This window comes from Notolepis coatsorum (assembly GCF_963971535.1).
Source record: "Notolepis coatsorum genome assembly, contig: SCAFFOLD_1803, whole genome shotgun sequence".
Taxonomy (NCBI): Eukaryota; Metazoa; Chordata; class Actinopteri; order Aulopiformes; family Paralepididae; genus Notolepis; species Notolepis coatsorum.
The window spans coordinates 15,052-36,282 of NW_028173701.1; the positions used below are offsets into that span (position 1 = coordinate 15,052).

At 43.1% G+C, this 21,231-nt stretch overlaps 1 protein-coding gene across 1 annotated transcript; it reads left to right on the top strand.

Moving 5' to 3' along the window:
- Positions 1–2,027: 2,027 nt before the first annotated feature.
- On the top strand, positions 2,028–19,603 carry dnajc27 (DnaJ (Hsp40) homolog, subfamily C, member 27). Its single transcript, XM_084338732.1, is given in 9 exon segments — positions 2,028–2,739; positions 4,687–4,769; positions 9,831–9,900; positions 15,308–15,472; positions 17,893–17,923; positions 17,926–18,014; positions 18,456–18,616; positions 19,328–19,403; positions 19,405–19,603. Coding segments are annotated over 9 exon segments (819 nt in total). The 5' UTR covers positions 2,028–2,652; the 3' UTR covers positions 19,462–19,603.
- Positions 19,604–21,231: the final 1,628 nt, after the last annotated feature.

Below are 21,231 nucleotides of genomic sequence, written 5' to 3' on the forward strand. Positions count from 1 at the left end.
ACTCTTTTTGTATCACAAACAGTACTGTATTTGCAAATCTGGTATGTCATAAATGTATAGATGTAGCAGTACTGTCTATCTGTATGTCATATATGTCATGATGAATTGAAAATGGGGGACCCTGATGTAAACAAGACGAAAGTCTTTCTCTGGTCTGCGTACTGTATTGTACCCATTCTGCAATCTGTTAATAACGTTTTCAATCAATCAATCAATCAATAGACCTATTGTATATACTCCCTTTTCTTGACTCCTTCTGTATCACAAACAGTACTGTATTTGCAAATCTGGTATGTCATAAATGTATAGATGTAGCAGTACTGACTATCTGTATGTCATGTATGTCATATATGTCTATATGAATTGAAAATGGGGGACCCTGATGGAAACAAGACAAACGTCTTTCTCAGGTCTGCATCCCCTTAACAATTGTATGTATTGAGCCGTACTGTATTGTACCCATTCTGCAATCTGTTAAATAAAGTTTTCATTCATTCATTCATTCATTGTGCTTTGAGGTGTCTTTGTCTGAATCAACTGTATTATCAAAAGATCAAATAGCACCCTCTAGTGGCTAGCAGACAATGCTGCTCAAATGTGTGGATAACTAGTCCACCATAAAACTTAAGTGTATTATATTATCCCAGGCTTTTGTTTGCTTCAATCACTGGACTCACCCTGTGCTTATTTACCTGGAAGTCCTTTTGCACAATAATCTTGCTCAGCAAAGATGAAAAGTTTATTAATCTTGGATACCAAGATTTATGGTAACCTGCTATATGAGGAAAATGTGATTATATGTTTTTATTTTAGTACACAATATCGTTTCGGTTCGTTTTAGTTTTCATCTTTGTTTCAGTTGACAAAAAAACACCTAGTTTTTGTTTTTAGTTTACTATAGCTTGGCACACACAATTGTTAAGGGGATGCAGACCAGAGAAAGACTTTCGTCTTGTTTACATCAGGGTCCCCCATTTTCAATGAATCATAACATATATGACATACATGACATACAGATAGACAGTACTGCTACATCTATACATTTATGACATACCAGACTTGCAAATACAGTACTGTTTGTGATACAAAAAGAGTCCAGAAAAGAGAGTATATACATTTGACGTAGAAACTGTACATTGGACATTATATGACATACACAATTAACAATTGTGTGTATTGAGCCGTACTGTATTGTACCCATTCTGCAATCTGTTAAATAAAGTTTTCATTCATTCATTCATTCACAACATACAGATAGACAGTACTGTTGCCTCTCAAAAATGGCATTTCTTTGTTGTATCAATAACATTTATTTTGTAACGTGGTAACGTTAGCTTGACATTCGTTTTATTTCATTATTATTATTATTATTATTATTATTATTATTATTTATTATTATTATTATTATTATTATTATTATTATTATTATTATTATTATTATTATTATTATTATTATTATTATTATTATTATTATTATTATTATTATTATTATTATTATTATTATTATTATTATTATTATTATTATTATTATTATTATTATTATTATTATTATTATAATATCTGCCTGACTGACTCTCTGCATCGTTGGCGAATCTGCTTCTGTGAATCCAGGCTGCGGTGACGCGGTGACGTTGCGACGTGTCTCAAGTAACATTCGATGATTATGTTGAGGTCGGAAATTCCGACTTCGCACTAAAAGAAAAATCTAATAAAACGGATTTCCAAGTCTCTCAAACTTGAAACTATGATTTCTCAACCCACAGTTCCAGCATCATTTGACGTAATTTAAACACGACCACCCACATCGTATTAATACACGTCAATGTTGTCAAGAGTACACGTTTAAGTATATTAGCTATATGCCGTTCAAACCCGTCTTTTGCCTACAACTCACAAAGACGGGTTTCAACGACATAGATAACTCTTACAATTATTGTAAGAAAAAGTTGCCAAAAACAGGGAAGCAGCCACGTTTCCCGAGTTTTCAGCAGGTAGGTGGAACGTGACGCCACCTCTCACAACAACAGCGAGCTAAAGGAGGCAGAGTATAGAGATAGATATAGATACTATACTATATAGCATGTCGTCGGTTTGCTGTCGAGCTACTGTAGACTTGTGTCTGTCAGTCTGTCTCATGACATTAGTGACTCGTAATAACATGGTGTTGGATTATTAAAGGGGTTGGTGTTTAAAAAGGGGGGCGTGCTAACTGGAGGCTAACTAGCCTGCTAGCTGCTCTGACAGACAGACATAAGGGGCAGGTAACTATAAGATGTATTCTTCTTCCTGCTCCTTTTGTCCATGGTATGGTATTTATGATTTTGTATGAAAACACTCTTATGATTGTATTGTTTCCATGTGGAAAATAAAACTGTGAATCAGAATCTGAATCAGACAGACATACAGGCAGGCAGGTAGACAGACAGGCAGAGAGACAGACAGAGAGACATACAGACAGAGAGACAGACAGACAGACAGACAGACAGACAGACAGACATAGAGAGAGACAGGGAGACAGACAGACAGACAGACAGACAGACAGACAGACAGACAGACAGACAGACAACAACAACAACAACAGCTGTCAACACTGGACTCCCTACTGTCCAGTGTGTTGACGACACTCACAACAACAACAACAGCGGCTCCGAGATGGACACAAACGTGCAAAAGAGACGCGACAGTAAGAAGTCACTGCGTGTGAAAGTGATCAGCCTGGGCAACGCGGAGGTGGGGAAGGTAAGATGGACCTAAATCATCTGTAGACAACCCCCCCCCCATTCAGAGTGATGGAGTGCTGCTGCTGCTGGCTATAGATTAGATTCAAATGTATTGTCATTATACTTCGTGCAAATGTACTGTAACAGTAAAGTGCAATAGCACTCATTCATTATGAATTGAAAATGGGGGACCCTGATGTAAACAAGACGAACGTCTTTCTCTGGTCTGCATCCCCTTACCACTTGTGTGTATTGAGCCGTACTGTATTGTACCCATTCTGCAATCTGTTAATAACAGTTTTCATTCAATCAATCAATCAGCAATATACAATGTACAGGTGATTAAACTGGATATATCTTATCTATCCACATCTGTCTGTACATACCTGCATATAATCCTTTTTACATATCTGTAGACTGTAGATAGTATATCTATATCTGTACATATCCCTTACCTACTCTTACTAGTTACACTGCTGGCCAGTATGACTTACTACCATAGTGTCTTTATACCTGTATCACTGTACATATTAATACTATATCTATATCTGTACATATCTCTTACCTACTCTTACTAGTTACACTGCTGGCCAGTATGACTTACTACCATAGTGTCTTTATACCTGTATCACTGTACTGTACATATTAATACTATATCTATATCTGTACATATCTCTTACCTACTCTTACTAGTTACACTGCTGGCCAGTATGACTTACTACCATAGTGTCTTTATACCTGTATCACTGTACATATTAATACTATATCTATATCTCTTACCTACTCTTACTAGTTACACTGCTGGCCAGTATGACTTACTACCATAGTGTCTTTATACCTGTATCACTGTACATATTAATACTATATCTATAGACTTACTACCATAGTGTCTTTATACCTGTATCACTGTACATAATTAATACTACAACTCTGTACATACATCTGATTAGCACTACACCCAGTAGTACTAATTTATATATTTTATACCCAGTTTAATCACCTGTACATTGCATATTACTATCGCACTTTACTGTTACATTTGCACTCTGGTTGGATGCCAAACCTCTTTTCATTGTACTGTACTTGTGCAGCCAGACATCCAACTACAGTACAACACATCTAACTACAACTACTAGGAACCTAAAAAGGACAATAACACCACCTTATGCATACTGCACCTTATGTGATACTGTGATACTGTGACTACTGTATATTTCAGTTTTAGTTAGTTAATTTTATTGACTTGTTATATTGTTTACACTGCTTGTTTTTACTACCTGTACCCCCCCCCCCACGCTGCTATGATGCCTTAATTTCCCCAAGGGGATCAATAAAGGAATATCTTATCTTATCTTATACATTTGAATTAGAATCTAATCTAATCAAATACATAAATTAGTACTATTGACTATTGAGTAATAGTGCTAATCAGATGTATGTACTGAGTTGTAGTACAGGTATAAAGACACTATGGTAGTAAGTCATACTGGCCAGCAGTGTAACTAGTAAGAGTGGGTAAGAGATATGTACAGATATAGATATAGTATCTACTATCTACAGATATGTACAAGGGTTGTATGCAGGTGAGGTATGTAAGAATAAATATACACGGTATATACAGCATTATTGTACATGTTATCATACAGAGTTATATGGGTTATATGCAGGTGTATATGTAGGTATATAGAATGATTATATGCAGGTATATTCAGACGGATATGGATATATATATGCGGTAAATATGAATATATAAACGTGTATATATATACGGTATATACAGCACTATTGTATACTACCATACAGAGTTATATGGCTACAGTTTGAGGTAGGTAGTTGGGATTACATGATCGCTATGGTTACAGTGTAGTTGTAGAAAGCAGTAGGCAGGGATACATTGAGTTTAGGCAACAGAGTTATTGTTGTTGTTATTATCAACCACACATCTGGTTTCTGTCCTTTTAATCAGAGCTGCATCATCAAGCGGTACTGCGAGAAGAGATTTGTGCCAAAGTATCTGGCGACCATCGGGATCGACTATGGCGTCACAAAGTAAGTGAGAGGAGAGGGTCATCATCTGGACGTTATGGTCAGTAAGTGAGACGAGAGGGTCATCTGGACGTTATGGTCAGTAAGTGAGAGGAGAGGGTCATCTGGACGTTATGGTCAGTAAGTGAGAGGAGAGGGTCATCTGGACGTTATGGTCAGTAAGGCCCTGTCCACACGAGAGTTTGGATTTAATATGACCGAAGTTTGAAAAAATAAAACTCCGTCCACACGGTGAACACAGGTGGACAACCGTGTATAACTGCGTACTCACGGGCAGAGCTGGAACCCAGCAACCGATACATTTAGTACAATGTAATACAATGCCAAAGCAGTAGGCGGCGATGTTGTTCAGACATGAAGGCCATTTCAACCAATCAGAAAAGACTGAACGCTCACTAAACTTCCTGTTGGGTCGCGATCTGCCATTAATTAACTGAAGAAGAAGAAGTAAACATCCTGTTTAGAAGCACAGCTGGACTGGATCATTTTGCCAACGGAACATATTATTTTCAGCAAAGAAAGAAACTGCAATAAACAAACGGATACATTCACTGTGTTCTGCCTCTCATTTTGTTGATGAAACAAAACCATCAGCAACACAATTTACCACCAAGAGCGGATAGTTTCGTCTCACAAAAGACCGCCGGTGTTGTTAGATACATGCTAAATTGAATGGCATTCTCCATGTATATAGTTAGCATCGAGGCTATTAACGTAGTAACGTTAACGCTAGTAGAAATGGATGAAAACTTTATTTAACAGATTGCAGAATGGGTACAATACGGCTCAATACACACAATTGTTAAGGGTATGCAGACTGTTGTAGTTTTGGACTGGGCTCCTTATAACAATAACTTGACAACACGTTGGTAGCCGCAGCTACTTGGGACAGCTCTGCTGTAAACACTGGGAATAACCTCGGTTGCTATGTCCACACGCAACTGCAAAACCGCACAACTTCACCCTGGCCACCGGTTTCAAAAGACCGCGGTTGCAGTGTAGCAAATCCCCGGTTGTGTGTGGCCGAACAGTGCAACTGCGCACATACAATCACGGTTACATTAAACCCAGCGTTCGTGTGGACGGGGCCTAAGTGAGAGGAGAGGGTCATCTGGACGTTATGGTCAGTAAGTGAGAGGAGAGGGTCATCTGGACGTTATGGTCAGTAAGTGAGAGGAGAGGGTCATCTGGACGTTATGGTCAGTAAGTGAGAGGAGAGGGTCATCTGGACGTTATGGTCAGTAAGTGAGAGCGTCATCTCTGGATGTTATGGTCAGTAAGTTGGTCCAGAGAGTGGCAGCAGCACGTATCAGCGAATCCTTGATGGCCGTGTATTAAATAATGAATAGCCTCCTGTATGTTTTATGTTGAGTGATAGACACTCCGTGGTACTTTATTAGTTATGGATCATCTTATTCTTCTGCTGCTGTAGAAGCCGACCGGCTCATCAGGAGCAGTTATATAAAACTGGGCAATGAGCATAATATGGGCCGCTCTCTTAACCGACGAAGATCTAACATTGTGCCATCACCCACCTGCCTGTGTGTCAGCGTTTCCGTTAGCCGGTAATTACCGGTATTTGACTGGCAAAATCTGTTGAAGTCCGACAAATTTAATCTCTCCGGTCATAGTGTCCGGTGAAAATAGTTCCCTCTGGGCACAGTTTGATTATTTGAATTGTATTTGGATGGGCTGGAGTTGGGTGGCCTATGCGATGAACGAAACAATCATTGCGTTTGTTGTCGTTGCTTCGCTCAGCGAGAGCTTGCTGCTGGATTTGCGGAAGGCATGCAGCTGCAGACCCACAGAACCCACCAGCTTTGCTGGCACAGTGCGGTCCCCAGACCTGGAAAGCTGCTCTGCGGGTCTGCAGCTGGATGCTTCTTGCAAACTAACTGCGGCGCTCGCGCTGATATTGTTGGACCGGCTGCTTGGTGGAGCAACGATGAAACGAATGTAATGAATCGTTCGTCGCATGGGCTATTTAATTTTGGCCTGTTTTGGTACGGTTCGGGTGGTCAAGTTGTGCTTGGAGGGAGTTGTTTTCACCGGACATTATGACCAGCACCAAGTCGTTGGGACTAGGTGGAGATATACATCACGCAAACCCACGATAATGTTGCCGTCTCTCTGCCAAATTTCTCAGTTCTTCGCTTGATATAATTAATACAAATGTCCAATATAACGGAATTCGTTAGCTCATAAATGTGATTATAACAGACTGCTGTTTATTAATGTCGGGCCGACTGCCCACAGACACAGGTCTATTTGATTTAAAGTCGGCAGCAGCACGGAGTCTCTGGACTTATTTTATTTGGAATATAATGACTGTATACGCAAAAGTAGCCTAGCTTTAAGTTAAAATATTATAAATCTACATGCCTTGAGGATGTCATTCTTTATATAGCCTGTTGTTTTTAAGCTCAATAAACTCTGACCGGAATTTCTCTCATTTGACCGGTAGATAAAAATCTACCGGACCCTGAGACCGGCAACAATTTTTTCTAACGGAAACCCTGCTGTGTGTAGAGGACAGGTGCAGCACAGAGACATCACCCACCTGCCTGTGTGTAGAGGACAGGTGCAGCACAGAGACATCACCCACCTGCCTGTGTGTAGAGGACAGGTGCAGCACAGAGACATCATCCACCTGCCTGTGTGTAGAGGACAGGTGCAGCACAGAGACATCACCCACCTGCCTGTGTGTAGAGGACAGGTGCAGCACAGAGACATCATCCACCTGCCTGTGTGTAGAGGACAGGTGCAGCACAGAGACATCATCCACCTGCCTGTGTGTAGAGGACAGGTGCAGCACAGAGACATCACCCACCTGCCTGTGTGTAGAGGACAGGTGCAGCACAGAGACATCATCCACCTGCCTGTGTGTAGAGGACAGGTGCAGCACAGAGACATCACCCACCTGCCTGTGTGTAGAGGACGGGTGCAGCACAGAGACATCATCCACCTGCCTGTGTGTAGAGGACAGGTGCAGCACAGAGACATCACCCACCTGCCTGTGTGTAGAGGACAGGTGCAGCACAGAGACATCATCCACCTGCCTGTGTGTAGAGGACAGGTGCAGCACAGAGACATCACCCACCTGCCTGTGTGTAGAGGACAGGTGCAGCACAGAGACATCACCCACCTGCCTGTGTGTAGAGGACAGGTGCAGCACAGAGACATCACCCACCTGCCTGTGTGTAGAGGACAGGTGCAGCACAGAGACATCACCCACCTGCCTGTGTGTAGAGGACAGGTGCAGCACAGAGACATCACCCACCTGCCTGTGTGGTGTGTGTGTGTCTGTGTGTGTGTGTTGTAGGCCTGTGTGTTGTGTGTGCTGTAGGCCTGTGTGGTGTGTGTGTGTGTGTCTGTGTGTTGTGTGTGTTGTGTGTGTGTGTTGTAGGCCTGTGTGGTGTGTGTGTGCAGTAGGCCTGTCCCCGACTAAGGATTTGTATAGTCGACTTTAACTTTGATTGGCCAACATTTGCCGATAGTCGACTACCCCCCGAATGCAAAAGAAATTCAATCAAATAAAATAAATTATAAATATATATTGGGATCATTCTTTCCAAAATATATACAGTATATTTTGTATCATTCCATTTGGGCTGTGGGGGGGGGGGGGGGGGGGTGCTTAATAGGGGTGGGACGATACATCGATCCAGATCGATATATCAATCTATTATCAATGATCAAATAGGATCGATGCAACGTAAAAAGATCGATTCATATTGCGATACTCTTATTTTGAAAATCCCCTGGTGAGCATATCCGCCCGGCCGCAACAACACTATCTCCGTGTGTAGACGTTAGACAGCATTGCTTCAGAGTCCGCCTATTTTGCAACCCGAAATAAGTGCCTGTTTTTTCCCCCCACAACGGGTCAAATGCATCTAACATGCTTTCCATCCTCGCCATTCCTTTATGCCCACGTCGCGTTAAATACCGAAATGAACGCTGCGTTAGCTTAAGCTAACTAAGCTAAGCTGATAGAGCAAGATAGAGAGAACAGCAGAGGTCCACTAGGGACTGGGAAGGAGGGGGGTTACTGCATTCTCGAGACAGCGCCACTACCAGGATCTAGCCGGTACTGCACCATCGTACCCCCAATATGCCCTTTCCAGCCAAAATACAGCTCTGTGACAGTGAATAGGATATTAATATCGAAAAAAAAGAAAAACGAACTAAAAACAGTGAACAGGAGGTCTATTTGTATTAAAAACAATAGATTGTTTTTCATTTAAATGTCTGGAAGAGCTCAAAAATGTCAAATGATATTTCCATTGCCTTTTCTTTGTTGATTTAAATGTTACTGATTGTGTTAAATGGGCATATAATATCGTCTCGTATCGATCGCAGGCACCTGAATCGAATCGTATCGTATCGTGGCAGACTTTGTGATATCGGAAAATATCGTATCGTTGTCCAAAGAATCGATATTGTATCGTATAGTGATGAAACTGGTGATTCCCACCCCTAGTGCTTAATGTCTGAAGGAGTTGACGGAAGGCTTCTTATCCTCTGCGAAAGCATGAAATTGGTCCACTGATGGATACATCTTGATATTTGTCTAGTCTAGTGTGTTCATTAGATGGTGAAATCCTCTTTCAGTGCCTCTGTGCCTGTTTTCGTAGGCAGTTAGCCTCTGGTATGCGTGCCATTAGCGTTAGCCACGCTTCTAGGCCTCCTTGCTTTTGGAAAGAATGATCCCAAATTTCTTTTAATAAAAACTAAAATATTATAATATATATATATATATTTTTTTGCATTCAACTAAGAGGTTGGCAGTCGACTACGGCTCCTTTCGGTGGATTAGTCGACTATTCGACTAGTCGAGGTCAGCCCTAGTGTGTTGTGTAGGGTACAGGTGCGGGACAGAGAAGTGACTGTGTGTTGTGTGTGTTGTGTGTGTTGTGTAGGGTACAGGTGCGGGACAGAGAAATGACTGTGTGTTGTGTGTGTTGTGTTGTGTGTTTTGTGTGTGTTGTGTAGGGTACAGGTGCGGGACAGAGAAATGACTGTGTGTTGTGTTGTGTGTGTTGTGTTGTGTGTGTTGTGTAGGGTACAGGTGCGGGACAGAGAGATCAAGGTCAACATATTTGACATGGCAGGACATCCCTTCTTCTACGAGGTGAGTTCAGTTGTTGTGTGACAGTAACCACAACATTACCCTCCAGCGCCCCCCCATGGTTCCCTGATAGTATTCCCTGATAGTGATAGTAATGAGTTCTATAAGGACTCTCAGGGCGTGGTGTAGGGCTGAACGATTAATCGATTTAAAAAATCGAAATCGCGATTTTAAATGATGCAATTAGCAAATTGCAAAAAAATAAATTTAAATCGCAAATTTATTTTTATTTTTTTTATTTAAAAAGAAAATATATATTTAACCAGGAAGTCCCATTGAGATACAAGATCTCCTTTGCAAGTTGTTGTTATTGTTGTAGGATCGGTTTGGGAGAGGGAGGTAAGGGGTTTTATAGTGTGTGTTGTTAAGTTTAGACTTCAGAGAGGGAGAGTAAAGTACAGAAAAAAGGTACCGTAAGGCGGCTAAGTGGCGCAGTGGGCAAGGCGCTCGCCACTAATGCAGGAGATGCTGGGTTCGAGCCCAGCTCTCGGCATTGCTACCAGCTTGGCTGGTCGTTCATACTATTGGCAATGTTAGGGGGTGGGAAGCTGGTGGGTGGGGATCGGACGTTGTGGACAGCGACTCCTACAGGTCGGTTGGTGCGCCTGCGCAGCAGAATCAGGAAGCGACGGGGGCGGCGTGTCCCCCTCCCTCGCCGCTGAGAGATCGCGCTGTGCAGGTGAAAAGATGCGACGGCTGCCTCCTCGTGTACCGGAGGGGACACGTGATGCAAGGCTTGGTCCTCACTGCAGCCGACCAGTGGGAGGCATGGTCTAGCAACGTTCGAGACAGGGGAGGGTAGAATTGGACAACATGAAATTGGGGACGGGAGAAAAATAGAAAAATGGGGAGAAAAAGTAGATACAAAAAAAAGAAAAAAGGTACCGTTGGGTACCGGTATCGATTCCCAGGTAAAAAGAAACATTTTCAGGCTCGGTGTCGCGAACAGACCCAGTGCGTAGAGGCCAGATGCAACCCACATTTTACAATAAACCTCTGTGGGGCTGCTTTAAAAAAAATAGATATATAATCGCAAATTTAATCGCAATCGCAAAAAAAATAAGAAAAATCACAATTTGATTATTTCCCAAAATCGTGCAGCCCTAGCGTGGTGCTGGTGTATGTTATGACAGTACTCTCTCTCTCTCTCTCTCTCAGGTGTATGTTATGACAGTACTCTCTCTCTCTCAGGTGTATGTTATGACAGTACTCTCTCTCTCTCAGGTGTATGTTATGACAGTACTCTCTCTCTCAGGTGTATGTTATGACAGTACTCTCTCTCAGGTGTATGTTATGACAGTACTCTCTCAGGTGTATGTTATGACAGTACTCTCTCTCTCAGGTGTATGTTATGACAGTACTCTCTCTCTCTCAGGTGTATGTTATGACAGTACTCTCTCTCTCTCAGGTGTATGTTATGACAGTACTCTCTCAGGTGTATGTTATGACAGTACTCTCTCTCTCAGGTGTATGTTATGACAGTACTCTCTCTCTCAGGTGTATGTTATGACAGTACTCTCTCTCTCTCAGGTGTATGTTATGACAGTACTCTCTCTCTCAGGTGTATGTTATGACAGTACTCTCTCTCTCAGGTGTATGTTATGACAGTACTCTCTCTCAGGTGTATGTTATGACAGTACTCTCTCTCTCAGGTGTATGTTATGACAGTACTCTCTCTCTCTCAGGTGTATGTTATGACAGTACTCTCTCTCTCAGGTGTATGTTATGACAGTACTCTCTCTCTCAGGTGTATGTTATGACAGTACTCTCTCTCAGGTGTATGTTATGACAGTACTCTCTCTCAGGTGTATGTTATGACAGTACTCTCTCTCTCTCAGGTGTATGTTATGACAGTACTCTCTCTCAGGTGTATGTTATGACAGTACTCTCTCTCAGGTGTATGTTATGACAGTACTCTCTCTCAGGTGTATGTTATGACAGTACTCTCTCTCTCTCAGGTGTATGTTATGACAGTACTCTCTCTCAGGTGTATGTTATGACAGTACTCTCTCTCTCTCAGGTGTATGTTATGACAGTACTCTCTCTCTCTCAGGTGTATGTTATGACAGTACTCTCTCTCTCAGGTGTATGTTATGACAGTACTCTCTCTCAGGTGTATGTTATGACAGTACTCTCTCTCTCTCAGGTGTATGTTATGACAGTACTCTCTCTCTCTCAGGTGTATGTTATGACAGTACTCTCTCTCTCTCAGGTGTATGTTATGACAGTACTCTCTCTCAGGTGTATGTTATGACAGTACTCTCTCTCTCTCAGGTGTATGTTATGACAGTACTCTCTCTCTCTCAGGTGTATGTTATGACAGTACTCTCTCTCAGGTGTATGTTATGACAGTACTCTCTCTCTCTCAGGTGTATGTTATGACAGTACTCTCTCTCTCTCAGGTGTATGTTATGACAGTACTCTCTCTCTCTCAGGTGTATGTTATGACAGTACTCTCTCTCAGGTGTATGTTATGACAGTACTCTCTCTCAGGTGTATGTTATGACAGTACTCTCTCTCTCTCAGGTGTATGTTATGACAGTACTCTCTCTCTCTCAGGTGTATGTTATGACAGTACTCTCTCTCAGGTGTATGTTATGACAGTACTCTCTCTCAGGTGTATGTTATGACAGTACTCTCTCTCAGGTGTATGTTATGACAGTACTCTCTCTCAGGTGTATGTTATGACAGTACTCTCTCTCAGGTGTATGTTATGACAGTACTCTCTCTCAGGTGTATGTTATGACAGTACTCTCTCTCAGGTGTATGTTATGACAGTACTCTCTCTCAGGTGTATGTTATGACAGTACTCTCTCTCAGGTGTATGTTATGACAGTACTCTCTCTCTCTCAGGTGTATGTTATGACAGTACTCTCTCTCTCTCAGGTGTATGTTATGACAGTACTCTCTCTCTCAGGTGTATGTTATGACAGTACTCTCTCTCTCTCAGGTGTATGTTATGACAGTACTCTCTCTCTCTCAGGTGTATGTTATGACAGTACTCTCTCTCTCAGGTGTATGTTATGACAGTACTCTCTCTCAGGTGTATGTTATGACAGTACTCTCTCTCAGGTGTATGTTATGACAGTACTCTCTCTCTCAGGTGTATGTTATGACAGTACTCTCTCTCTCAGGTGTATGTTATGACAGTACTCTCTCTCTCAGGTGTATGTTATGACAGTACTCTCTCTCTCTCTCAGGTGTATGTTATGACAGTACTCTCTCTCTCAGGTGTATGTTATGACAGTACTCTCTCTCTCTCAGGTGTATGTTATGACAGTACTCTCTCAGGTGTATGTTATGACAGTACTCTCTCTCTCAGGTGTATGTTATGACAGTACTCTCTCTCTCTCAGGTGTATGTTATGACAGTACTCTCTCTCTCTCAGGTGTATGTTATGACAGTACTCTCTCAGGTGTATGTTATGACAGTACTCTCTCTCTCAGGTGTATGTTATGACAGTACTCTCTCTCTCAGGTGTATGTTATGACAGTACTCTCTCTCTCTCAGGTGTATGTTATGACCGTACTCTCTCTCTCAGGTGTATGTTATGACAGTACTCTCTCTCTCAGGTGTATGTTATGACAGTACTCTCTCTCAGGTGTATGTTATGACAGTACTCTCTCTCTCAGGTGTATGTTATGACAGTACTCTCTCTCTCTCAGGTGTATGTTATGACAGTACTCTCTCTCTCAGGTGTATGTTATGACAGTACTCTCTCTCTCAGGTGTATGTTATGACAGTACTCTCTCTCAGGTGTATGTTATGACAGTACTCTCTCTCAGGTGTATGTTATGACAGTACTCTCTCTCTCTCAGGTGTATGTTATGACAGTACTCTCTCTCAGGTGTATGTTATGACAGTACTCTCTCTCTCTCAGGTGTATGTTATGACAGTACTCTCTCTCAGGTGTATGTTATGACAGTACTCTCTCTCTCAGGTGTATGTTATGACAGTACTCTCTCTCTCTCAGGTGTATGTTATGACAGTACTCTCTCTCTCAGGTGTATGTTATGACAGTACTCTCTCTCAGGTGTATGTTATGACAGTACTCTCTCTCAGGTGTATGTTATGACAGTACTCTCTCTCTCAGGTGTATGTTATGACAGTACTCTCTCTCAGGTGTATGTTATGACAGTACTCTCTCTCTCTCAGGTGTATGTTATGACAGTACTCTCTCTCTCTCAGGTGTATGTTATGACAGTACTCTCTCTCAGGTGTATGTTATGACAGTACTCTCTCAGGTGTATGTTATGACAGTACTCTCTCTCAGGTGTATGTTATGACAGTACTCTCTCTCAGGTGTATGTTATGACAGTACTCTCTCTCAGGTGTATGTTATGACAGTACTCTCTCTCAGGTGTATGTTATGACAGTACTCTCTCTCAGGTGTATGTTATGACAGTACTCTCTCTCAGGTGTATGTTATGACAGTACTCTCTCTCAGGTGTATGTTATGACAGTACTCTCTCTCAGGTGTATGTTATGACAGTACTCTCTCTCTCTCAGGTGTATGTTATGACAGTACTCTCTCTCTCTCAGGTGTATGTTATGACAGTACTCTCTCTCAGGTGTATGTTATGACAGTACTCTCTCTCTCTCAGGTGTATGTTATGACAGTACTCTCTCTCTCTCAGGTGTATGTTATGACAGTACTCTCTCTCTCTCAGGTGTATGTTATGACAGTACTCTCTCTCTCTCAGGTGTATGTTATGACAGTACTCTCTCTCTCAGGTGTATGTTATGACAGTACTCTCTCTCAGGTGTATGTTATGACAGTACTCTCTCTCTCAGGTGTATGTTATGACAGTACTCTCTCTCAGGTGTATGTTATGACAGTACTCTCTCTCTCAGGTGTATGTTATGACAGTACTCTCTCTCAGGTGTATGTTATGACAGTACTCTCTCTCAGGTGTATGTTATGACAGTACTCTCTCTCTCAGGTGTATGTTATGACAGTACTCTCTCTCTCAGGTGTATGTTATGACAGTACTCTCTCTCTCTCAGGTGTATGTTATGACAGTACTCTCTCTCAGGTGTATGTTATGACAGTACTCTCTCTCAGGTGTATGTTATGACAGTACTCTCTCTCTCAGGTGTATGTTATGACAGTACTCTCTCTCTCAGGTGTATGTTATGACAGTACTCTCTCTCTCTCAGGTGTATGTTATGACAGTACTCTCTCTCTCAGGTGTATGTTATGACAGTACTCTCTCTCTCAGGTGTATGTTATGACAGTACTCTCTCTCTCAGGTGTATGTTATGACAGTACTCTCTCTCTCTCAGGTGTATGTTATGACAGTACTCTCTCTCTCAGGTGTATGTTATGACAGTACTCTCTCTCTCTCAGGTGTATGTTATGACAGTACTCTCTCTCAGGTGTATGTTATGACAGTACTCTCTCTCCCAGGTGCGTAATGAGTTCTACAAGGACTCCCAGGGCGTGCTGCTGGTGTACGACGTGGGCCTGAGGGAGAGCTTCGACGCCCTGGACAGCTGGCTCGGGGAGATGAAGCAGGAGACCGGCTCCCAGGCCAACATGGACAGCATCGTGTTCGTGGTCTGTGCCAACAAGGTGCGTGGGGTTCCTGTCTGTGCCAACAAGGTGCGTGGGGTTCCTGTCTGTGCCAACAAGGTGCGTGGGGTTCCTGTCTGTGCCAACAAGGTGCGTGGGGTTCCTGTCTGTGCCAACAAGGTGTGTGGGGTTCCTGTCTGTGCCAACAAGGTGCGTGGGGTTCCTGTCTGTGCCAACAAGGTGCGTGGGGTTCCTGTCTGTGCCAACAAGGTGCGTGGGGTTCCTGTCTGTGCCAACAAGGTGCGTGGGGTTCCTGTCTGTGCCAACAAGGTGCGTGGGGTTCCTGTCTGTGCCAACAAGGTGCGTGGGGTTCCTGTCTGTGCCAACAAGGTGCGTGGGGTTCCTGCCTGTGCCAACAAGGTGCGTGGGGTTCCTGTCTGTGCCAACAAGGTGCGTGGGGTTCCTGTCTGTGCCAACAAGGTGCGTGGGGTTCCTGTCTGTGCCAACAAGGTGCGTGGGGTTCCTGGGGGGCGGACCTTCGGATTTAGCTTTTTGGAATTCGAAGCTTCGGGGCCGAGATAAAAAAAATAATAATAATTATATATAATATATATATTTTTTTTAATAAAAAAAATATATGTTGTGTGACTTGTACATCACTTTGTTCAACTTTGTCAGTGCTGTAAAGTTTAAACCTTTTTAAATCTTAGACAAACAAAACACTTTTGCTTTTTGCTTGAATATTGTAGGCCGTCATTTGAGGCTTTATTTATAAAAGCAGCACAATGAACACAAACCTGTCAGTGCCGAGTCCGACCTCATCTTAAATAACAAACAGCATTGCTTCTTGTTGTAGTTAACAAAGAGAGGCAGAGTTGATTTAGGAACAAATTAAAAAAAATATATATATATTTTTTTTATAATATATTCACGTGCGTGCATGCGTGCGTGTGTGTGTCAGGGTTCATGGGGGTCATGGAAAACCCGAAAAAAATCATGGAATCTGAAAAGTTTGCTTTCCAGACCTGGTACATTTTTGTAAAGTTCTAAAAGTTTTGGAAATGTGGTTATTTCTCCCCAGCCAGTAAGGCCTGTTAATACTTGTTAATACTGTGTAGTTAGCTCTGGCAGAAATACACCTAAATACCACCCTAATATACCCTAAATAAATATATGTATATATTATGTGTGTGTATATATATATGTGTGTGTATATATAGTATATATATGTGTGTGTGTGTGTATATATAGTATATGTATATTAGGGCTGTCTTAAATACTTCGAAGCTTCGAACATAAAAAAAAAATCTAAGTTAAAAAAAATAAATAAAAAGTTTTTACTTTTTGTGTGAGTGTGTGAGTGAGTGAGTGAGTGATGGGGCCATTGGGTGGGGCCGGGGGACAAATACACTGGAGGAAAGTAACCCAGCTCAGCACTGCCCAAATGATATCATCACTATTGCCTGTTTGAAGGATATCATCCTCAAACACGTATACACCTACATGCCTTGTAGAATTCCACACATAAGAAAGAAAGATACTGGGATGAATAAACAAAATAGGAAATAAAATGTAGAAATGCATGCAATACATAAATAAATATGAATCTCCATATATGAAATAGAACATTTAGATAAGGTGCTACTGAGATGTTTTGGTGAGTTCTTTGTTTTTTTGTGGAAGTAGCCCTCTTAAAAATGCATGAACATTCACTGATAATTGGTCTGTAGTGGAGTCTACAAGGTCTACATTGCCGGACCATGTAGAATCGGACCTTGTAGACTGACATAATTCTGTGCATAGTTTATTCTACACAGGCCATATTTCAAATAATCAAAATCTTACTTCATTCATCTTAAACATTCTTGATTTGGGGGATTGGTAGTTCCCATGTAATCTGAAGTTGTTCAAACGACAACAGCGATCCACCTTGAATTAAATCACACAGCCGAGTGAAACCTTGTTGGCTGCGTCACAGTCACGAAAGGGGCTACTTAATTAATTAATCCAATCCACTTTATTTATAGAGCACATTTAAAAACAACAAAGTTTACCAAAGTGCTGTACAAGTCCACAACATAAGATAAAACATTTAAATAAAAAATTATATATATATATATATATATATATATATATATATATATATATATATATATATATATATGTGTGTGTATATATATGTGTGTGTGTACAGTATATAATATATATGTGTGTGTGTGTATATATAGTATATATATATATATGTGTGTGTGTATATATAGTATATATATATATATGTGTGTGTATATATGTGTGTGTGTGTATATAGTATATATGTGTGTGTGTGTATATATAGTATATATGTGTGTGTGTGTATATATAGTATATATGTGTGTGTGTGTATATATAGTATATATATGTGTGTGTGTGTATATATAGTATTATATATATGTGTGTGTATATATAGTATATATATATAATGTATACCCCTAACCCTACAGGTGGACCTCACTAAGAGAAGGGGGGTGGACGAGGGGAGGGCAGGCTGTGGGCGGAGTCACGAGGCTTCCACTACTTTGAGACGTCAGCCCAGAGTGGAGAGGGGATCAACGAGATGTTCCAGGTACACACACACACACACACACACACATACACATACACATACACATACACATACACATACACATACACACATGACATGCTGTGCTCTAGTGCGACATCTAGTGGTGAATGTTATTTATAGCACCTTTTAAGGTTAGGGTTAGTTACAGAATTAATATAAATCTATGTAATGTCCTCATATTTCACATAAATGTGTGTGTGTCTATATCTATGTGTGTGTGTGTGTGTCTATATCTGTGTGTGTGTGTGTCTATATTTATATCTATGTGTGTGTGTCTATATATGTGTGTGTGTGTCTATATTTATGTGTGTGTGTGTGTCTATATTTATGTGTGTGTTTATGTGTGTGTGCGTGTCTATATTTATGTATGTGTTTATGTGTGTGTGTGTCTTATTTATATGTGTGTTTATGTGTGCGTGTGTGTGCGTTTGTGTATCGTAGGCCTTCTTCTCCTCTATAACAGACATGTGTGAGAACGGCGGGAAGCGGCCGGTGTCAGAGGTCAACGTGGGGTTCACCAAGGAGCAGGCCGACACCATCAGACGCATTCGCAACAGCAAGGACTCCTGGGACATGCTGGGGGTCAAGCCAGGGGCCACACGGTGAGAGAGAGAGAGGGGAGGGGGGAGAGGGAGGGAGAGGGGAGAGAGAGGGAGGGCGGGAGGGGGAGAGAGAGAGGGAGGGAGAGGGGGAGAGAGGGAGGGGGGGGAGAGGGTAGAGAGGGGGGGAGGGGAGGGGGGGGAGGGGAGAGAGAGGGGAGGTGGAGAGAGGGAGGGGGGAGAGAGAGAGGGGGAGGGAGGGGGGGAGAGAGGGAGAGAGGGGAGGGGGGAGGGGAGAGAGAGAGAGAGAGAGAGGGGAGGGGAGGGGAGAGAGAGTGGAGGGGGGAGAGGGGAGGGGAGGGAGGGGAGGGGGGAGAGAGGGAGGGGAGAGAGAGAGGGGAGGGGGGGAGAGAGGGGAGAGAGAGAGAGGGGAGGGGGAGGGGAGAGAGGGGGAGGGGAGGGGGGAGAGAGGGAGGGGAGGGGGAGAGAGAGAGAGGGGAGGGGAGAGAGGGGAGAGAGAGAGAGAGGGGAGGGGAGAGAGAGGGGGAGGGGAGGGGGGAGAGAGTGGGGGGGAGGGGGGAGAGAGAGGGGATGAGAGAGAGAGAGAGAGGGGAGGGGAGAGAGGGGAGGGGGGAGGGGGCAGAGAGAGTGAGAGAGAACGCTAGGAGGAATAGCACTAAAGAGTGAGATAGCGACAGCACAGGGTGTAGTACAGTACTATGAAGTACACACCAACCCTATAAGGGAACTCTCTTCTCTGCTCCTTGTTTCCAGGGAGGAGGTTAACAAGGCGTACAGGAAGCTGGCCGTGCTGCTGCACCCGGACAAGTGTGTGGCGCCGGGCAGCGAGGGACGCCTTCAAGGCCGTGGTCAACGCCCGCACCTCCCTGCTGAAGAACATCAAATAGAAGACTGTCTCTCTCTCTCCCTCCGTCTCTCCCTCTCTCTCTCACTCCCTCTCTCTCTCTCTCACTCCCTCTCTCTCTCACTCTCTCTCTCTCACACTCTCTCTCTCTCACTCCCTCTCTCTCTCACTCCCTCTCTCTCTCTCACTCCCTCTCTCTCTCACTCCCTCTCTCTCTCTCACTCCCTCCCTCTCTCTCTCTCACTCCCTCTCTCTCTCTCACTCTCTCTCTCTCTCACTCCCTCTCTCTCACTCCCTCTCTCTCTCTCACTCCCTCTCTCTCTCTCACTCCCTCTCTCTCTCTCACACTCTCTCTCTCTCACTCCCTCTCTCTCTCACTCCCTCTCTCTCTCTCACTCCCTCTCTCTCTCACTCCCTCTCTCTCTCACTCCCTCCGTCTCAGAGAGAGGATCAAGAGGGGGTTAGACTGGAGGGTAAAACCGTACAGGGTTTCTAATAAGACGTGGCCATAATAATGTGATCCCCTGGTCTTAGTGCCCCCCTGACCCCCTGACCCCTGACCCCCTGACCCCTGACCCATGAAGTTGACCAAAAGCTACGTTGCCAAATCCATAGGTATTAAATAGGGATGTTCGATATTGGCTTTTTTACCGATATCTGATGTACCGATATTGTCCAACTCTTAATTTCCAATACCGATATCAACCGATAGCGATATATGCGGGCCCCCCCCCCCAAAAACGGAATAATTTCAGGTAATTAACATTACATATCTCTTGTCGTGGAATTAATACAACATTATGCATACTTTTGACAATAAATAAAATCAGAATTTGTTCTACTTGCTTGCCTGGGTAAATAAAGGTTAAATAATCGAAACCGATCATTTCCGATATTACATTTTAATGCCAATATCGGCCAATAATATCGGACATCCCTAGTATTAAAGAGTTATTTCATTTTCAGTGTTAGAAATAAAGTTGACACTGTTTGCAAAAAAATAATCATCCCCTATGGCCTATTGAACTATCTCAAGCCCCGCCCTCTTTTCTTGATCCTCCAATCGCAGCTGTCACTATTGCCAAACCCCCCCCCAGTAGCCAGTATAGTGGACACACGCCATCCCCTGTGTGTGTGTGTGTGTGTGCGCGCGTATTTCAACCTCATTGGTCAGTGTCATAGTGTCCCCGCCTCCGAACGATGACCCGCACCTCATTAGCTCCCCACGCGATTGGTCGGCGTGCCGGGCTCTACGGAGGACGTTTACAGAATGACGAGGAACGGCGACAGTGTCGGCCATCTTGCTTCCCGCTCCTCCACAGCGGCGAGGAGGAAGAGGGGCCTCGCCTTGGACGAGGAGGAGGAAGAACGTACGGTTATATCTATAACCATAGTTATATGAGTATAGCGGGACGCTCTGCGTCTACTGGAATATATCCCTATATCGGTCTATACACTGAATAAATCTCCACATGCACCTATACACACCCATCCGTCTGGCCACACCCCATCCGCTCCTCTACATAAGCAGGGGTGTGGCCATACTACCAGCTCCTTCCCAAGCCTTTCACCACCAGGGCGAAGACCACGGGGTCCTCAGTGAGTCCGACGCAGAGCGTCCGCTATACTTTTTTTTACTCGCGTAAAAAACAACGCTGTTTTCTAGGTAGAGAGAAAAGCACAAGCTTCGGCCAGTGGTACCCAAGCTATACAGCGATCAAGACAATTCACACACAGCACATGTCGCATCTCCAAATGTAGTGAAGCAACATACGTTTTGGAAAAAAACAGTTATTAACAAAACACTCCGGTG